Consider the following 19,106-nt stretch of genomic DNA (forward strand, 5'->3'; position numbering starts at 1 on the left):
ACATAGGAGACAGAGGTGGAAGTAGTGAAAAACAAAGGAAACAAATTTGCCCTTGTTTCAAGGAGGGTGCAGTCTTTGCGGGGAGCAAAGTTGTATACATCAAACAATTAGGATTAATAGAGAACATTGGCTATACGTACTGGATAGAGCTACAATGTAAAATACAGCAATTCTCCAAGGCATGACTAAACTGTCACTCCTTGTCTTTGTCAATCCAGTTTTTTTCTCTATTTGAAGCCACATCAATGGCTTGAGTAGGGTGCTCTGTCACTGGCTTACTGGTGTGACCAAAAGCCAGTAACTTAATTGTCTGAACTTCAGTTTCTTCTGACTGTAAGCTGTGATGGAGTGGATTTATCACTGAGGTTCTTTCAAGCTCTCATGTTCTAAGAATGTGTATATATTTACAGCACATACACTTTCGGAGAGTAGAAAATACAAGCACGAACACAGAAAGTTTGTCAGCGCAAGGATATCTGGCTCTCATACTCTGTCTCCAAATCAAAGTGTAGCACAAAGCTCCAAAACAGATGAGCTCCTGTGGTGAATCAAGGGCTTCTTGGATAGGTCTGTGGACAGATGCAGTCTTGGTGGGAACCCTTCGAACTAGATTTGCATCTGCATGCATAGTCAGATCCAAACAGCACTGATTGGAGGGTCTTTTCCATTGGCATGCCATGGAAAATGGGGCTCTGCTTTTGTTCTTTTCCTGGTCAATAATAATTATTTTTAATAGGTAGTACATGTACATTATGAGAATTTTTTAAAGATTTTATTTATTTATTTGACAGAGAGAGACACAGCGAGAGAGGGAACACAAGCAGGGGGAGCGGGAGAGGGAGAAGCAGGCTTCCTGCGGAGCAGGGAGCCCCATGTGGGGCTCAATCCCAGGATCCCGGGATCACAACCTGAGCCGAAGGCAGACGCTTAACAACTGAGCCACCCAGGCGCCCCTTCTATGAGAATTTTAGAAGTATAAAAGCTCAAACAGTGTAAAGAAAGTCTCCTTCCTGTTCCAGTCCTCTGGCCCCCAGTTTCCTCCCCAGAGGCAGTCACTGTTGTGATTCTTATGATTCTTTCAAAGATATTCTTTGACTATACAAGCATATGCACATATATTTGAAAACACACACACATACTCATACACACTAGCACAATGTATATGCTATTCTGCACCTTGCCACTTAATAATTAGAAATTTTTGCAAAGAATTTGAAACAAACTTGAAGAGCTTTGGCACGTCTCTCCTTTGCTAACCCCAACCAGATATGGGGACAATTTTAGTATCAAAAAGAACAATAATCACAATGGATTGAAATATTTTTTTTAAGCTTTTTTTTTTTTTAAGATTTTATTTATTTATTTGACAGAGAGAGGGAACACAAGCAGGGGGAGTGGGAGAGGGAGAAGCAAGCTTCCTGCTGAGCAGGGAGCCCGATGTGGGGCTCGATCCCAGGACCCTGGGATCATGACCTGAGCTGAAGGCAGACGCTTAATGACTGAGCCACCCAGGCGCCCCTGGATTGAAATATTTTAAATGTTTAAATCCAAGAGCTTATAATGATTTTTACACAAAACAAAATTTCATTTTTCATTTTTACAGGATGTGAGGAAATCAATTCTTTATTCTGAAAACTGGTAAATAAAAGGAAAGACCCAAGCATTTCTCCTGCCTTTTCTTTACAAACTGAATCTCAAGGTAGCCAAATAGTTGATGAGGGCAAGTTTCTCTTATAGGCATGATAGGATTAGAATATGACTGTTTTTGCAATCCCCATCCAATTTACGGATTTAGGCAATAATCATCAGTGGGTGCTAACATTGCAAAAGGGTGACAGCCAGCTGTGATGTGCCTCCTGATGGAAGACTCTGTGTGTGTCACCAACACTAAATATATAACAGCAAAAAGAACACTATAATAAACTTATCACCCAGCTCCAAATATTATTGGTTCATGGCTATTTTAATTTCACCTAGAGCCCCACCCACCTCTGTTCTACACACCCAACCCCAGTTCCCCCACCTCCCTCTCATTTTTTTTTTTTTAAGATTTTTAAAGATTTTATTTATTTATTTGACAGACAGAGACACAGCAAGAGAGGGAACACAAGCAGGGGGAGTGGAAGAGGGAAAAGCAGGCTTCCTGTGGAGCAGGGAGCCCGACATGGGGCTCGATCCCAGGACCCTGGGATCATGACCTGAGCCGAAGGCAGAATCTTAACGACTGAGCCACCCAGGCACCCCTTATTTTTTAATTTTTATTATTATTATTTTTTAAAGATTTTATTTATTTGTCAGAGAGAGAGAGGGAGAGCACAAGCAGGGGGAGCGGCAGGCAGAGGAAGAAGCAGGCTCACAGCTGAGCAGGGAGCCCAACGCAAGGCTCGATCCCAAGACCCCGAGATCATGACCCGAGCCGAAGGCAGACGCTCAACAGACTGAGCCACCAGGCGCCCCCTTGTCTTTACACCATGCATGGTCCTTAGCAAAATGGCATTCGACAAGTATTTGTTCAATAAACCTAATAATCTAGTGAAAGAAATCTGAAATAAAACCACCTGACATTTGTGTAACACTATCAATTGCAAAGCAGTTTCTTTTCATTTTCATTTTGGAATAATTTTAGACTTACAGAAAAGCTGCAAAGATAGCACAAAGATAGCAATATTAGGGGAAAGTGAGTCAACGGCATACTATCTTATATAAGCACAGAACATTTGTCAAAGCTGAAAAACAAACATCAGTACATTACTACTAACCCAACTTCAGACTTTATTTGGATTCACCAGCTTTACCACTCATGTCCTTTTTCTGTTCCAAGATCCAATCCAGGAACCTACAATGCCTTTAGCAAATTTATTTTCATTAGCTCATTTACCTGCCCAATAGCTCTGCGAGGAAGACACTATTCCCATTCTATTTAAGACAAAACTGAAGCTCACGGAGGTTCCATCTGGACAGGTGCCATGCAGGTAGCCAAAAGCAAAACCAGTACTCCAATCCAGAATACCATGAGGTAAAAGCAATGGTGGAGGGAGGGGAAAAGAAATGAAGATGGCTTTGACAGCTTTCCTCTATGGGAAGAAAAGCTGTGTACCAAGATGACACGGTAAATGGGCTAAGTAGGTAAAATGGTAGTTGAATGGCCTCTGGTTTCGGCAACAAGGAGTATTTCACAAGGTTCCCTCTGTGATGTTGGTTAAACATTCTAACTTTATGAATCAGATATTCATTCAGGACTGAGACATACTCTAGTCACAGTTAGCCAAGAAAAGATCAGGATTTGTAAATTCTTGTTCCTAATCCTGGACACGCCGCCAGCTCACTGTATGTTCCAAGATCTTCAGGTGCGTGTAGCGTAGCGCAGGCTCTTGGTATACACACAGGCCTTTTCAGCCGCCACACTAAGGCATGGCAAAGGCAACTGCCAACAGTGGAAACTTTTTAAACTGAAGATCAGCTCGTAATATATGATGCACAGCAAAGCAGTCACTATCTCTCATCCATGAAACACAAGCAATGGATTCCCAAGGTAACTAGCTGCTCAGTTCTTCACAAGAGCAACCAAAACTAGAAAAATCTTTCATAATTAGCATGACACAGGGTGAGGCTTATATATAAAGAAAAACAACTAAATTAGATGGGGAAAAAAAAAAAATTAACTGGAAAACAAGAAGAGAAACTTGAAAAATGGACAAAGCCATACCATGGGAAAGTTCAGTCCTTCCTTGACCAATATATAGATTCGCCCAACTTCCATGTACATTCCACCATGCTTCTAAGAACTCAAAGACTGAAATTTGTTTTGAAAATGTATAAACTACCAAAGAATATCATGGAGAAAAAGTAATAGGGCAGGAGTAGCTCTTCAAAACATTAGAAAAACACACTATCACATGTCAATAATCAAAGTCACATGGGAATGGCCCCAAACCGGAAATAAATAAATGGAATGAGTAAAGAGTCCAGAAATAAATTCTGACTGCATATTAAGTACATGATAAGTGATAAACACTAAGTAAAACCACCAGTGAGGAAAAAAAACAATGTTTCTGGAATAATAGGACCCAATATAAAGAAAAATTAATTTAGACCCAGACTTCATCATATTGATATATGTATATAGACATATCACTATACATTCCATTAGGATAGTTATTTTGTAACACCATGAAAAAAAAAGTAAAAAGGAATAAAGTATTTATCCCAGCCACAGACAGAGAATTTTTCCCACTACTGAAGCAAAAAGTAAAACTACAAACATTTTTTTAAATGCTCAGGCATAATTATTTTTAAATTTTCTATCTCCTTTTCTACAAAAGCCACAGAAAATGAGATAAAATGTAAAACAATAATATAGGAGGGAAACTTAACATCATAAATTTAACATATAAAACTTATACCTAAGTACTTTGTATACATTAAGATGGCTATAATTTAAAAAAAAAAAAAACAGAAAACAACTGTTGGCAAGGATATGGAAAAACTGGAACACTCATTCACTGCTAGAGGAAATGTAAAATGGTGCAGCTACCATGGAAAACAGTTTGGGGGTTCCTCAAAAAGTTACACAGAATTACCAGACATTTACCCCACCAACTCCACTCGTAGGTTTATAGACAAAAGAAATGAAAGCAGGGACTCAGATCGATGTACACCCACGTTCACAACAGCAATTCAATATTATTCAAAATAGTCGCAAGGTAGGCACAATCCATAGGGTCCACCAACAGACGAATGGATAAATAAAACGGGGTATACACATGCAGTGGAACATCATCCAGCCTCAAAAAGGAATGAAACTCTGAACACGCTACAACGCGGATGAATCTTGAAAACATGCTAAGTGAAATAAGCCAGAGACAAAGGACAAATTATTCCACTTATAAGAGGTACCTAGAATAAGCAAATTCTTAGATTAAATCATTAGCCAGTGGTTATTTTTTAAGGTTTTTTTTTTTTTTCCAGTAATCTCTACGCACAACATGGAGCTCAAACTCACGACCCCAAGATCAAGAATCTCTTGCCGTACTGACCGAGCCAGCCAGGAGCCAAGAATAAGCAAATTCTTAGAAACAGGAGAATAGAGGTTACCAAGGGCTGGCGCTGGAGGGCGGAGAGGAGGAAGTTATGGTTTAAAGGGTACAGAGTTTCAGTTTGAGAAGATGAGAAGGTTCTGCACATGCATCGTGGTGGTGATAGTTGCACAACATTGAGAATGTACTTAATGCCACTACATTACACACTTCATATGGTTTAATGGCTATGTATATTTTGCCACAATTAAAAAAAAAAAAACAAAACTTGTACCAGAATATATAAATCTCTCAATCTCAAAAAAAAAAAAAAAAATCAAATGCTATGAAAAAAATCACACAAGAGGAAAGAAATAGTTGAGCGAGCAACTAATAAATGAAAACGTGCAATTAGGTTCAATAATGAAGTGGCACTTAATAGCTGTTAGCAAAATGATAAACCAGTATTTATACAGTTTCAGTAAAAAAATAAACCTCATATACCACCTAATGGAAATTTTATACTACTGTGGAACGTATGATTGCTTCAATCCCTTCAGAAGGCTGGTAAAATACATTTGCTCTCATTTTTAAAAATTCATATCCTTTGACTCAAGAACTTTACGCAAGAAGAAACAAAACTGTGTGCAAAGACATTTGCATTAGGATTTTGTTTTATAATAAGGAAACACATAAGAATTGAAGAATGGTTAAAAGAATTCTGACATATTAACTGCGAAACAGTATGAAGTCACTAAAAAAGCAAACAAGACAACAGATACACAGAAGCGTGTATAAAAAACAATGGGATTTAAAAAAAAGCCTCATATCCATGCTACATAACTATAATTGTATGAAATTATTCATAAAGGCAAAAGCTAACTTTGAGAGTCTCAGGCACTCTACATGTTTTATATAATTTATTCCTTATAACAACTTTATGAGATATATACTCTTGTCCTCATTTTATTAATGAGAAAACTAAGACCCAGAGAATCACTGGGCCTTCACATACTGTACATGGCGGGGGTGGGGTGCTCCAGAATCTGACCCGCGACCAGTATGACTGCGGACTTTATGTGCATGGAAATCACATTTAAGAGAGGAGCAAGAGATGTAATTTTCTTGGATAAAGTTTTCAATAAAAAGTTAGAAAGTAAATCATGGCACACAGGTCTCAATGAAGTGCTATACTGTTCGTCTACTTCTCGACTGCACCACTTCTAAAACTTAGTAATGTTACATTTATACAGACAGGCTGCCATTCACTTTCATTTTATAAAAATGGATACTTTATAGTTGTGACAACATGAAAAAACCACCTGGAACTCAGCTCTGTCTTTGCCCTAAATGTCTTTTTCATGCCTAACTGCAGAGCATAGCCAAAAAGCCTTGCTAAATAAATCTTGTATGTCTGTGGAAATATTTCCTGGAGGCACGGCTACTACCACCATTTTGGAACTGGTCCTCACAGTTCCAAGAGCAGCGTGCTGAAAGATGAAGATGTCCTCATTCACATCCTCAAACTCCCTTCTTGTCTCACACTGCCAAAGTAGGGTTTCTGTCTGCTCCCCAAACGAAAGGTAAGATCTTTCTGTACCCCTTGGATAGACACTAAAAAGCCTACAAAGTCCAGGCTGGCTGGAGACAAAGGTGAACCGTCATCACGGCAGAAAGCAGAGATGAGACGGAGGCCAAGGCCTCGGTATTTTAACAGGCAGAAATCCCTAAAATGCAGCAACTGTCCTTCATAGATGGGTTCTGGGAACAGTCTGGGCACTCAGATACACCACTATAAAACATTCCCAATGCGCTTTGGGGTTAGAGACGTTTGGCTTTCTGAAGACATGGCTGGCACCTGCCTCGTCTGCTGACACATAATGTTCTTGCAGATAAGGACAATACGCAAAGGTACCTAAAAATAAACGTAGGGGAAACACAAATATGTTCCAGGACCCAATAAGAGTGACTCAAAGACCATCACCATATAAAGTCAATTTACCAATAGTTTTTATAAGAAAAGCACAGATGGCTGAAGGAAACCAGGATGGAGTAACATAGGCCCCTAAAAAACAAAGCGGTTTGGTAGCCTGGCCACGGCCTCCCGGAAACAAATGGTTCCAAAAATCCAGTTCCCCTCTCCATTTGTAAATGCTGGCCCTCCTCTACAAGTGACTTATTTTTCTTTCCCCGCCTTTTTTTTTTTTTTTAACGATTTTTATTTATTTATTTATTTGAGAGAGTGAGCGAGTGAGTGAGAGAGCATGAACGTGGAGAGGGAGAAGCAGACTTGGCTGCTGAGCAGGGAGCCTGACGCGGGGCTTGATCCCAGGCCTCTGGGATCATGACCTGGGCCAAAGGCAGACGCTTAACCGGATGAGCCACCCAGGAGCCGCATGACTTATTTTCCGAAGAGAAGCATGTTTACTGGTGCTCATGGAGCTGTATACGGTTTTGTATAGCGCGGTCCACAGCCGCCGCCTCGCCACCCCCTTCACCCAGACTGGAAGCCAGGGCCCCCATGGCCGCTACACCTGGATGTTGCAGCATGCGGATACGGTGGTTGGCACAGGGGCACCAGGCTCGCCGAGATGGCAGGCACTTGTACTCCTCATCTCCAGCTCATCCTCGTCCTCAAGGCTCAGGGGGAGCTAGCTAACTCAATTCCTTCAGGCAGGTCCTAAACTCCAGGGAGAATGTCCGCTCACCACCCACGCACGGAGCCCAGAAGGATGGGCCACTCCACCCTGCAGTCCATGGGGGGTAATGGTATAACGAAGCACCAGGAGCTATCAGAGGGGCTCTGTGGCCCTCATCCGGTGCTGCCAGAGAGCTGAAAGCCACTAGAAAGCAACTCTAGTTGATCTCTCCGATTCAGTAGGTTCGGCTCACGAAGGGCAGCACCAAGCCTAGGAATACTCTGTGCAGAAGGTATGCTGCTCTGGATCTCCCCTCCTTGGCGTCACCCCTCGGCTATCACAAGCACCTACAAAACCCATTCCATGCCACGTATGGATTCTCTGCCATCTACAGTTTACTGAAGTAAACATCCAAGTCCTTCCCCAACTGCTTCAAATTTAGACAAATTACCAAATGACTGGCAGTCACTAAAGATTTGACAATCTTCAAGACATTGAGAAAAACTAATTTTTTTTTTTTTTTTTGCTTTTTAATTCGACACTGCCCTGATGAGACAGAAGGAAAGCATGAGAAAAACTATTTGTTCTGAAATCAGTCCTTCCCTTCCCACTTACAGAGAAGTAGAATCAAGGGCAGAAAAGTTCTCTGTGGATAAGGAAGGGCTACCTACCTATTCTCAAATGGGACAAATACTCTCACTGGAACAGCCATGGAATGAATGTGCTCCCCCCATCTCCCCACCCCGCGTGACACTCTGGCTTTGCCCCTAGTCAGCATCCCAACCAGTCCAACAGCGCTGCCATCTTCTCAAACCCAGCTCTGAGCAACAATACTTAGTCTTCTTTCTACCTAGTCTGATCACTGCCTTAAATTAAGGAAATAAAAAACGTGTCATATATAAAAAAGATATCCCCTCTGCCCCCAATACTGATAAGAAATGAATTTTAAAAATCAATACTTTTTATTTTTGTGCAAAGGAATATTTTAGAAGAGTGCAGGCATATGGAGAATAACCTTGGCTGAAGAGAATCTGCCAGAGACAAAAGAAGATGGGCCGGTGGAAAGGCTGATGGATTTTAGCACTGGAGTCTTCTCCTGCCCACCCTACATTCTGACACAGCAGGCAGAGTCCCAACTCCACGTGAGCACAGGTTAGAAGCCGCTGCTTTAGTCCAGGCTGCTATTTTGTGCTGTCACTCACCTGTGCCATTGGCCAAGCCGCTGTGGGTTGGGTTCTTGATGGGCTGGCGGTGCCGGTTGCTAGTACCGGGGCTTTGCTCACCGGCTGCTGTGGTTGTTCTGGCTGAGCCACCTGAATGTCTGTGCGTCCTGGAAATTCAAAGTATAAAGCAGAAAGATATAAGTCACTGTGAAAAAGAAAGAAGTATGTCCCATCTAAGTCACCGTATTCCCTCTCTCGCTATTTATTGGAAGTAAGACTTTTAATAGCCCCTGTAGCCTTTGACTCAACAGAAGCTGGCTCCAAACAGAGACTCAGGTAAGCTTCCTCCTTGGTAATAGCCCAGAAGGCAACTTTGGGTAAACTTTTCCACTTGAAGTAAACAAATCCAGAGTGAATTGCCCCCACATCTGAAAAAACTGGCAAAATATCCTATGACCATCACATTATTTTTATTGGGCTCAAATGTAATAAATAAACAAGCATCACTGGACAGGCTACAGATGACATAATTCTCCCATTAGGTAAAAAGAGCCCAAATCGTATCCAAATCTATTTTCTCTATAGCTAGAAACATACTTCCCTTGGGAAAAGAAGTCAAGGGGCACTAGACAACTCCAGCCAATGCATATGTTGACATGTTTTATCTAGAAAAGATGACTCAATGGTCCATCCAAATCAATGAGGAACGAAGCATAACGGGATCTACATCGCAGAAAATGGTGGGATCTAGGAGCAGAGAATCTATCTGACAACTTCAGAGAACATGAGACAATAGGCAGTATGTGTTCTCACAGTCCTGTTGTCGCCTGACTTTGTTCACTCAGTGAAAATGTCTAAGCCTCCCTGCCCTTCAGTCCAGCTGTTTTGTCAAAGGAGATTATTCTACTGCATAGTCATTGTTTATTAGTCTTCAAGTGAGAATATTTAAAAGTGAGAGTATTTAAACATCATCCAGTAAAGAAAAGACCACCCCTGACTAAGCAAAGAAACAGAGGTCCACATACCCCATACCCTCCATAACGCATACCCCCATGGATAGAGGTCGCATACCAGGTACATGGGGCAGTGAGAATACGATCAACAATAAAAGGAATAACAATAACTATAGCAGTATATAATATGCACTGAGTCAGAACATTATGTAACAGATATCCATGGTGTGCTGTGCACTTTTTATTTTATCTCATCTAGCATGGTAACCCTAGAAGGAGTTTACTATTGTTATACCTATTTTACAGATAAGAAAGAAGACAGAGAAAGAAAGCAATGGAGCAAGACTCAAATCCAGGCAGTCTAAGATCAAGAGCTCATGTTCTTTGGTTGGAGACTGGGGGAAGGGAGCCTGGACTTGAACTGAATCCCTCCCAGGCTATTCTTTCACTGGTCACTTGGCCAATGGTGAGATGAAGAGCTCAAATGGAAAGGTCCCCTGCTGGGCTGGAAGGCTCCATATCCACCAGAACACCTCTGCTGGTGAGACTCTCTCATCCAGAGTGTTGGAACAAGCCCACAACACAACAAACCTGGAGGTTCCTAGGGGAATAAGAAGTGCCCCCACCAACAAGTACCTTCTCCAGCACAAGAAATGGACTTTTTCCAACAAGATGGGCATAAGCCAAAATAGTTATAGTCATTATCTCTGACTGTTGTGAATATGAATTCCCTTAGCTTTTCCTTTTGTGCTTTTCTAGAGTTTTCTAGTTTTCTCCATTGAACTTGTATACTTTTGAGTAAGGAAAAAACACAATTTTTTAAGGAGGGAAAAAGTTTTTTCTTAGATCAAAACTGTAGGAAGGAAGGAACCTAACAAACCATGGAGTTCTTCATACCTAAAAACTGCATGGCAGTTAAAAATGGATAGAGAGGGCACAACTGAGCTATGGAAATAAAGATTTAATTTGGACTCTCTTTTTCCATCTTATTTTTCCCTGAGCTAATTTCATAAATCGAAAGCTGTCAACCACACCTCAGTCAAAAAAAAAAAATATTTCAAAGTCCCCACTTCATGGGAAGAAATGTTAGTACTGAGCATTTTACCACAACTCCTCATCGAAAGCAGAATGAGTACAGATTAGTTCCAAAGGAAAAGACGGTCTTCCGCCACTGGTGAGTGAGTGAGTGAGTGAGTGAGTGAGTGAGTGTGTGTGTGTGTGTGTGTGTGTGTTGAGGGCAGAGAGCTTGACAGAGATAAAATTGGTTAATAAAAGGTTTATTTCAGCCCAGAACACCCTTAAAAGGACAAATAAGCCTCTCAGATTTGGTACTCAGAGCCCACAGCAGAGGGCTGTATCACTCAAGAAGCAGCAGGCTGTGTGGGCAGCACAGGAAAGGCGACATCAGTCCTGTCACACGCACTGGCTCCGACGAGCCCGTGATCACTTCCAGTCCGGGGCTCCCTGTCCCTCTGCAGAGCAGCTGGGCATGACAACAGGGTGGGCCCCATTAACTCTCCTGGCTCCTCCCTCCCTTCCCCGAAAGGGCATGTGGTCAGAGTTGAGAGAGAATACTCTCAGAAATGTTTAACCACTAATGATAGCAGCTTGCCCTGAATGATGGGCTGCAGCAGGGCTGGGATTAGCCTGTAACCAGGGGCAGCCGGGACCACTTGGCATGAATTGCTGCCTCCCTGGCCGCAGCCCACACTGCCACCTCCGCCCTCCCGCAACACACACACACACACACACACAGCCCCCATTCCCCAGATTCTTCCCTTGCCCTCAATCTGGAGTTTCCCCCTTTTTTCACCTTGAATTACCTTTAACATACGACTCTCAGAAAGAAGAAAGGCCTCAACAGTTGAGGAAAATCTCTTCAGCAGTTTCCTCTCTTGGAGGACTCACTCAGCCCTTACAAAATGGGATTGTGTCGTGATTAAAAGCTGGCCCAAATGCTGAAACCACACACCATGAGCCAAAATAGCATCAGGACAAAAGCGAGACGATGGGGTGGAGATGAGCTGGGCTCCACCTCAGGCAGCCTGGCTTCGGCTCTGCCAGTGACTTCAACTTTGGCCTGATCTTGTCACCATTTGGAGGGTGGAGATGGCAGCAGGGGTGGGAGGGTGAGTGGGTGATGCAGCCCTGAGACAGTCAGAAGAAGATGGAACAGCAAAACTCCACAACTGGTTTCAAGTTATCTAGTTACCGAGATTCAGCTCTCTTTACAACATGCCCTTCTCAGAATGCTGGCATGTCTTTACCTAAGTTCCTCTCTCAGAACCTGAGGCCTCCCTAAGAAATCCAGTCAAGGCCAGGGACCTGGAATTCTCTCTCCACATTCCCAGAAGCAGATCTGCTCCACTTGAAGTCCTCCAGATGGGGCTCTGGGCTGTCCCTTGGCATTCAAGCTCTGCCATTCAGAGAGTTGGCCTCAGTCCTCAGCTGTACCCTGAGAGCCACAGGCTTGGTTGCTTTGAGACATCTTGCATCACCCTTCATGAAGGCCACTGAATAGCATTTGATTATCTTCTGAGCACTAAGCCCTGTTCTAGCAACAAAACAGAAAGGGTCCTGGGGCTCCAGGTTGGTGAACACATGGAGATGCGGGCAGAGTGGCGTGCCTGGAGAGGGCATGGAAGCTCCCCACCTTTTCCCCATACCTCGCCCTATGTATCTCTCTTCCATCTGGCTGTTGATTCATATCCTTTAGTAAACTGGTAAACATTTAAAAACAAAAACAGAAAGAGCCCCTGATCTCAAAAAGTTTACATCTTAGTGGAAATGCGGTGATTTGTAATTTTGCATCACACTCTACAATGCTAACATGTGAGAGCCACTGGGCCAGTGAGTGAGACTGGCTGATAACTTGGCACTGTCATTCCAGTGCAACTTTGATGACCATCGTCACATACGCAATAATTTATGTGGAGTAGTTACACAAAACTTTGTTTCTTTGGTTTAAAAAGAGGCCAGCCCAGGGGCGCCTGGGTGGCTCAGTCGGTTAAGCGTCTGCCTTCGGCTCAGGTCATGATCCCAGGGTCCTGGGATCGAGCCCCGCATCGGGCTTCCTGCTCCGCGGGAAGCCTGCTTCTCCCTCTCCCACTCTCCCTGCTTGTGTTCCCTCTCTCGCTGTGTCTCTTTCTGTCAAATAAATAAATAAAAATATATAAAAAAAAAATAAAAAAATAAAAAAAATAAAAAAAATAAATAAAAAGAGGCCAGCCCTAGCACTGGTAACATAAGTGAAAACAAGATGAACAGTACAAAAAAGCAAAGGCTCACAAGCCAGAACACAAAATTTTTTGCCAAATTAAAAGTTAAATTCAAAATTTGGTAATGGCTCAGAATTTGAGATTAATAAGTCTATCATATCCTTCATGTGGAAATTGATTTTTAAAAGTAGTAGGTAGCTTCCTCAAAATTCAAAATTCCTGCTCTTCCAAAGATACTGTCAAGAAAACAAAAAGACAATCCAGAGACTGGGAAAAAAATATTTGCAAAATACATATCTGATGAAGGATTTAGATCCAGAATATATAAAGAACTCTCAAAACTCAGTAACAACAAACCAATATAAAAAATAATCAAAGGATTTTAACAAACATTTCACCAGAGACAATCCAGAAATGGCAAATAAGCACAGGAAAGGTGTTCAACATCATTAGTCATTAGGGAAATACGAATTAAGATCACAGTGAGATACCATCACATGCCTATTAGAATAGACAAAGTGAAAACAGACAAACAAAACAACTGACAGTAGCAAGTGCTGAGGAAGATGGACACAAAGCAACTGAAAGTCTCAAACACTGCTGGAGGGAATGGGATGTAGTACGGCCACTTTAGAAAACAGTGTGGAGGGGAAAAAAGAAAAAAAAAGAAACGGTTTGGCAGTTTTTCGTAAAGTTAAATATGCACTTAGCATACAAACCAGCAATCCTACTCCTAGGTATTTACCCAAAAGAAAGGAAAACGTAAGTTTCCATAACCTGTAGGCAAATGTTTATAGTGACTTTATTCATAATTTCCAAAACTGTAAACAACCCAAAGTCCTTCAACTGGTGAATGAATGGACAAACTGTGGTACATCCATACAAGGGACTTGTACTCAGCAAATAAAAGCAAAGAAATTACTAATACATGAAACAACACAGATTCATCTCAAATGCCCCATGCTAACCAGAAGACAGACTCAAAAGGCTACAGTGTTTCATTCCATTTTTATAACATTTAGGAGGAAGCAAGGCAAACTGTATGGAAAGAAAACAGATTGGTGTTTGCCAGTGGCTGGAAGTAGAAGGAGAGGATGACCACAAAGAGGCACAAGGGAACTTTTCAGGAAGATAAAACTATGTATATCTTGGAAACGGTAGTGGTTACGAGACTGTATGCTTTTGTCAAAACCCACAGAACTGTACATGGAAAAGGGTGAATTTTCCTCTATATAAATTATACCTCAGTAAACCTAACTTAATAATTTCTAAAAATCAATTTGTATATTTCAGCCACTGCAAAAACAGTTCATCACATGAGAAAAAATAAAAGTGAGCAAAAGTTTTAAAAGACAGGTAACTTGAAAAACAAACTGAGGGTTCTAGAGGGGAGGGGGGTGGGGGGATGGGTTAGCCTAGTGATAGGTATTAAAGAGGGCATGTACTGAATGGAGCACTGGGTGTTATATGCAAACAATGAATCATGGAACACTACATCAAAAACAAATGATGTAATGTATGGTGATTAACATAACATAATAAAAAAAAAAACCTACAATAAAAAAATAAAAGACAGGTAACCTACTGTGTGAGGATATGCTCAAAAAAACACACAGAAAACAAGAATCTTGATAAGAATGTACTCCAGGCGATATTCAAGACTCTCCAAACACTCTGTATTAATAAACATGAGGATTCTTCAAAGCCCAGGAACACATTTCTCCCAAATGTTGAGAATTCCTGGTTGACTGGATACTGGGTGCCAAGCACAATTTTCTACCTTGGTAAAAGAGGCCTGGGATACAAAAGGGAGGGTCTTTGACCTCAGATCCAGGCCCATTAGTATTTGAGCTCAGCACATGAGAAGTTTCAGGGTAGAACAACTAACAGTGAGTTTTCCTCCATTTACAGAAACAAATCAATAATGACGCAGAAGGTAAAATCACCCAATAAACTTCAAACTCTTCTCACACTCTAATCCAGGGAATTATTTGCCTGAATGACTAGACCTAAGAGGGTGGCTGTCCAGTCCCTCCTCCGAGGCCTCTTAACTGGGCATTGTCTTTTAATAGCAGCATGGAAACAAACTGAGTGAGGCTGGGCCAGTTTCCAGTAAGACAGAACCAGCAAAAAAAAAAAAAAAAAAAAAAAAGGCACTTAAAATAGAAGCACTAAAAAAAAAAAAGAAAACGGGAATTGGTGATGGGAAAAGAAATGGTTTCCACCATTCAGAGACGCATCAATAAGCAAACCTGCTCCCACCTACACCCTGTTCAATCCTTCCTCCCCATTCAAATGTGGATTCAGGGGAAATAAAAAAAACAATAAATAAATAAATAAAGGGATAAAAAGGAGAGGTGAAAGAGAAAGGCACAATTAAGAGTTAAAATGAGACCATTCTAGTCATTCCAAGGGTAATTTACAGCTCCATTCCACACCCTACCTCTAGGCTGCCGGCCTCAGAAATGACAGGAAAGGTAAAAATAAAACTGCTGCCAAGTCCATTCTATGTTTCAGAAAGACAAATGATTTACTTTTTTTTTTTTTTAAGATTTTATTTATTTATTTGACAGAGAGAGAGACACAGCGAGAGAGGGAACACAAGCAAGGGGAATGGGAGAGAAGCAGGCTTCCCGCCGAGCAGGGAGCCCGATACAGGGCTCGATCCCAGGACCCTGGGATCATGACCCGAGCCAAAGGCAGATGCCTACCGACTGAGCCACCCAGGCGCCCGACAAATGATTTACTTTTGCACAACCTTGAGTACAGAGCAATCCTCTCAACAGTCGCAGCTTTGGAAGACTAAAAGATTCAACTCACAAGAGAACATACAATACATTTTGATGCATCTAACTTAATTCCATGTTGTAGGTCGAGAGTAATAGAAGAGAATACTCAAACACCCTCCCCAACTTGAAAGGGAGCTGAAGTTCTGGGGAAGTATTCACCCCTCATTCTACCCAGCTCGGTGCAGCAGTCAATGACTGGTATGTTCCTTGGCCTGAGATGCTACAGGGGCATGGGATGCTCCTGTGGAGAGCGTTGGGGGCCACCAGCCTGCACTGACACGCAGGAGGAACCTGCACGGGTGGACCCTGAAAGGGATGCGGAGCCCCACCTTGTACGGGTAAGCCAGAAGGGCGTCTCCACCTTCTTCCTACTGAAATCATCTCTTGTTTGAGCGTCCCTTGTGCTACAGCCTCAGACCAAAAAGGACTACATGGGGTCCTGAGGTACTGGGGTCCACAGTACATTCAGCTGTCATTTCTAAGTGTTCTGACCCAGCAAATCACAAAGGCAGAAATCCAGCAGGAGTGAAGTAAGCTCCAAAAAGAGTATGTTCCTTGCACATTCCTCAGAACATCCCTCTAAACTGCTCCTGAGGATAATTCAGAGACTTTGAGGATCTACTCACCTGGGAGACTCTTCTCTGGACGCCCAATCCAAATCTTGGTCTGAATGTCCCTCATCTCCCAGGCTAGAGTAAATTCCCTTACATTCTCTCACAAAGCATTCTAATTTTCCCTTTATGGCACTTCTATTTGTAATTATGTATTTGTGTGTTTATTTGTTCAATATCTATTTCCAATAAGGTCCGTGAGGGCGGGCACCATGTCTCTTCTGTGTACCTTTGCATAAACCAGCACCCAGCATGTGCCTGGCCCCACAAGAAGGCATGTAAAAATATTTGCTGAATGAATAAAAGAAGTAGGCTGTCAAGTTCAAAAGCACTCTTGTGCCTGTAATCTCTAGTACTGCCCATGTTCTTTGCAGTCCAGTCACTCATCACCTCCTCATCTCCCGCCATCCCTTTAGAGAATGGAATCGATGCCAAGAGATGGAATCCAGAGTCTAGGAGGTAACTGAGAAGTACCAAGCTACTGCCTTCCAGAAAGACCACCTCTAAGCATCATGTAAAAACATTCTCTAATATTGGGGTCTAGAAATAAAAATCATTTCACTAGACTCATTTCATGGCCACACGTAGATACTAAAATTGTGAGACAATCTCCAAATCCAACAAGTTCTATTTGGCATGGGTTTTTATTTGTTCTAGCTGTAATTTTCAAGCACTCTAACAGGTAAAGTGTAGGCAAGTGACTAAACATGAGAATTTAGAGAGACACCTTCTGTGGTGGGCAGAATTTCTAAAATGAAAAAAAAAAATTTTTTTCAGTGCTTCTATTTTAAGTGCCTCCCAAGGATACCCCACCCTAATGCCTAAAACCAGTGAAATGTGACAAAATATCACACCCCTGATTATGTTATGTGGCATGAGTGAACTTAGGAAAGGGCGCTCAAACAAGCAGGCCTGATCTGGTTATGTAACATAAAAACAGTATGCTTTCTCTAGCAGGTGTCGGAACTGGAAAGCAAAAAAGAAAATCAGAGTGATTCAAAGCTCAAGGGAGTGGGGGGCACCTATATGAGAAGGAAGGGGGCACCAGACCTGAGAGAGGCCCCAGTTAACAGCCAGTAAGGAAACAAGGACCTCAGTCCTACACCCGCAAGTAACTGAAGTCTACCAACCAGCGGAATGAGCTTTGAAGCAAAGTCTCCCTTAGACTTTCCAGATTAGAATGCAGCCTGGCCAACACCTTGATTTTGGTCTTGTGGGACCCTGAGTAGACAAGCCAGCCAGCCACACTGTGCCACTACAGAATTGTGAGCTAAAAAATGTTATCGTTTTAAGCCCTAAGTTTGTGGTGATTGATTACACAGCAATAGAAAACTGATAAAAACCTCTCAATACAAATAAATGTCAATTTCCACAGAAGACAATACTGACTTTCAAACATGTGGCTAGGTACTAGCCTTGGCCCAAATTCTTACTGATCACCCTATTTCACTCTGATTTCAGAAGGCCTTATGCAGGTGTGGTACGTCTCTATGCAATCAGGGCTCATCTCAGGGCGAGAGCATTTCTGTGATGCGATGTCCTTTATAAGACACACTTCTAAGATTCAACAATCACTTGGAAATTTCAGCTATATAGAAGTGAGGTATTACTGTTCTTAATGGGTAAGTAACATTCTCTTCTGGTACAGTTCAGCTATAGGGACTTTACACATTCTTTTTCCAAAAAAGACATATTTATGTGTCAACTTGTGTCTGATTCCAATGTCAACCTTAAAAGTTACAAGGATTTGAAAAGAATAGTCCACGCAAAGGGTTCTACATAGAAATACAAGTCATGAAGAAAAAAGAGATGAAACAGGAGAGACTGAGCAGGCAGTGGGAACCCACCACGCTCTTGGCGGTTAGGCTAAGCCTTGGAAAGCACAAGGCAGTCCTGATAAAAAGTCTCCCCTACACCCTGGGCCCCTGAAATCATCACTTCTCAGGAGAAGTGGTGCCAAGGAATGTAAACTAGTAGCAAGACCCACCCCAAAGTTTTGGCAAATAAGGGACAAGAACATAAGACTCTTTCAACTCAACAAGTATTTATTGAGCTGCTGCTACGTGCAGCAAGGCACTATTCTAGGCTCTGCTAAGGACAGAAAGATGAATAATGCACAGATGCCTTTAACATGGTATTTGGCTGAGAGTTTGGCGCCACTCCCCCTGCACCTTCTCCCCCTCCAAAAAGTAGATGGAAGAAGTTGTTACTCCTCGGTAGTCTACAGTTCATTCTTTTCTAAGCAGAAAGCAAAACTGAATGATGTGATTTAAAATAAATCTTTCTTAAACCTTTTTTAAAAGTAAAATTAAAAAAAGAAAACAACAACAACAAACAAACAAACAAACCTGGTCTTACTCTCTCCTTCTCCTTCGCAAAATAACAATTATTTGCACTACATCCTACCCTGGGTTTTCACTAACCTCATTTTTAAAAAATTTTTGTCATTTTGTCATTAAAACATTGTACTTTCAAAGGCTATTTGTCTATACAAAGTAGACCCAATGCATTAGGTGCGCTAAAAAGTAAAGCCAAACAAAATCTTCAGACAGGGAGAAGTGAATAAGTTCCCGTTCTTTTCACACCACTGGATGCAGAATTTCACACTCCATTATCAAATAATCAGCAAGCCAAAGATGACTTCAATTCATCAAGACCAAGAAAAAGCATAGCAAACACAGGCTTGAAGTGCAAAGTCAGCCTAGAGATAGGAAACAA

The 19,106-nt window shown here is 41.9% G+C and overlaps 1 protein-coding gene across 2 annotated transcripts in view; it reads right to left on the reverse strand.

Moving 5' to 3' along the window:
- WWP2 (WW domain containing E3 ubiquitin protein ligase 2) overlaps positions 1–19,106 on the reverse strand; it is a 135,306-nt gene that overhangs the window by 49,100 nt on the left and 67,100 nt on the right. For both annotated transcript variants that reach the window (XM_081806418.1, XM_081806419.1), the window contains one exon: positions 8,857–8,984. In XM_081806418.1, coding sequence (XP_081662544.1) covers positions 8,857–8,984 — 128 coding nt within the window. The remainder of the gene's footprint in view (positions 1–8,856; positions 8,985–19,106) is intronic.

This window comes from Leptonychotes weddellii, chromosome 16 (assembly GCF_054177405.1).
Source record: "Leptonychotes weddellii isolate Sample4059 chromosome 16, ASM5417740v2, whole genome shotgun sequence".
Classification (NCBI taxonomy): Eukaryota; Metazoa; Chordata; class Mammalia; order Carnivora; family Phocidae; genus Leptonychotes; species Leptonychotes weddellii.